Here is a 1,971-nt window from a genome sequence, read left to right on the forward strand (position 1 = left end):
GATTCCTTCACCCGAGAGAGACACATTGTGTGCTACGGGAGATTGGGACAGCGATCGATGATGATGCACCAGCATCTCCCAGAACAATTCATAATTGGAACACCGATCCAATACTTGTCTACTGAAGTAAGACCGACCCAGGCACAAATTCACGACGCGAATTCGAAACTCAACAGTTGGGCGTAAAGAATCATCTTTATCAAATCCTCAGTGTCATGATGATCAGGTCTGATGATCAGACCTTCACATTTACAATGGATGAATCGAATAAATTGATAATCTATCCAGCAAAAGAGAGACCATCGAGCTAGACGAGAGTTCACTGAACAAGTTATCAATGACTCGGTGTCATTGACTCCATCATCATGAGACGGAGTCAGAGTAAAAACTTAAACCTTCTTCCTTCCAAGTATCTTATTGACAGCCGCCGCAGCATTCACGCGGCCGAAGGTAAGGGTCTCTACCCCTTTACTGTCCTTGACACCTTGGGTGGCCGTATCCTTGATGATACTTTTGATGTAAGCAGGGGTCAGCTTAGCCTTCAGAGAAGGTTCAAGGCTGTAGAGCATCCCAGCTATACCTGCTACAATAGCGGCGGCACCCGAAGTGCCCTTACCTGTGGCATACTTCCCTTTGAGATCAGTTGTAACTATTTCGTTACCTGGAGCGGCAATGTCAACAGCTGAACCGAAATTGCTTCCATCCGTAAGCTGCATGTTGGGACCATACGTTGCAGCCACACATAACACTCCATCAGCGGGTGAACGGCCGAAGGAACAAGGGAAGTATGGATTTATGTCCAAATCGTGGTGCTTATTCCCTGCCGCGACGACAACGAGCATGCCAGCTGCAGCCGCTTCCAAAATCTTGTCGTTAACGGCTTTGGAACTAATTTCGGATCCCTCCGTCATGAGAATAACTTTCACATCATCTTTCCTCTCATTGATCAGGTAGGTGAAAGCATCCACGAGTGCGGGCCAAGTCGAAAGCTTACCCGTAGATATGGGCAGTATGCGCACACTGTCCAGAATACCCGCCAAACCAATCTTGTTATTTCTGATGGCACCAACAATGCCAGCCATGCCGGTCCCATGCCGTCCTCGAGGACTGGTATCATAATTCTTATCAATGACGTTGTAGCCCTTGATGACGGTACCCTCCAAGTCAGGGTGAGTGGCCTCGATTCCGTCGTCAATAACTGCGATGGTCACAGGTCTTCTCTTGGCAATGGGATCCAGGATACTCCAAGCCTCCGGTATAGAGATGGCCTCAAGATAAGCCTTCTGCATGTAATAGAATTTGTCGTTAGGATCGCCGTTCACAGGACCGAGCCCACGGAAATAGCCACTTTCGTCCACTTCTGCTTCAACGTAGAGAAGCTCGCACGAGAAGAACCAGAGTGATGTTACGAGGAGTTTCATTGTAAGCCACTAGGATGATCAATTCGTTGTGCTTCGGCGTGTCGAAGTGTACGCGTGAACTACCTCTTTTGACTGGCACATTTGTTCGCGCACGTGGATTTTTTTCGCGCGCGGCACATTGTTTGGGATCCCTGACGATGGATCTGAGCTTCTTTCCGAAAGAATCTTTCGTCATCCACGGGATTATAAAGCAAGTCGAGATAGCGCAAAACCTCGATACGCCTCGTGTCCTCGAGTTTCCAATGGCGATTGAAGAGAGTTCTCATTGTTCGGAACCCCTGACGATGGATCTGAGCTTCTTTCTTCATGCGCGAGATTGGAAAGCAAATCAATATGGCGCACAAGTTGTGCGCGATCCGGGTTTACGACTGTGCGGAACAACCTCGATACGCCTAGTGTCCTCGAGATTTCAAAGAGAATTCGGGTGGTCCTCGAGATTCCAAAGAGAATTCGGGTGGTCCGATCAACCAGGTGAATAGATATTTCACAATTCCGTTAGTTTTAGGTCTTCTTGTTATATCAGGCTCGTGTTCTATCACCTACCCAAGTT

At 48.0% G+C, this 1,971-nt stretch overlaps 1 protein-coding gene across 1 annotated transcript; it reads right to left on the bottom strand.

Moving 5' to 3' along the window:
- Positions 1-389: 389 nt before the first annotated feature.
- Pmar_PMAR000630 (Thermitase, putative) lies at positions 390-1,379 on the bottom strand (the record flags this gene model as incomplete). The annotated part of the gene is made up of 1 exon (XM_002786809.1): positions 390-1,379. A coding segment is annotated over one exon (990 nt), but the record flags the coding sequence as incomplete, so codon positions are not given.
- Between the last annotated feature and the right edge of the window lie 592 nt (positions 1,380-1,971).

Source organism: Perkinsus marinus (assembly GCF_000006405.1).
Source record: "Perkinsus marinus ATCC 50983 genomic scaffold scf_1104296930928, whole genome shotgun sequence".
NCBI classification, from domain to species: Eukaryota; Perkinsozoa; order Perkinsida; family Perkinsidae; genus Perkinsus; species Perkinsus marinus.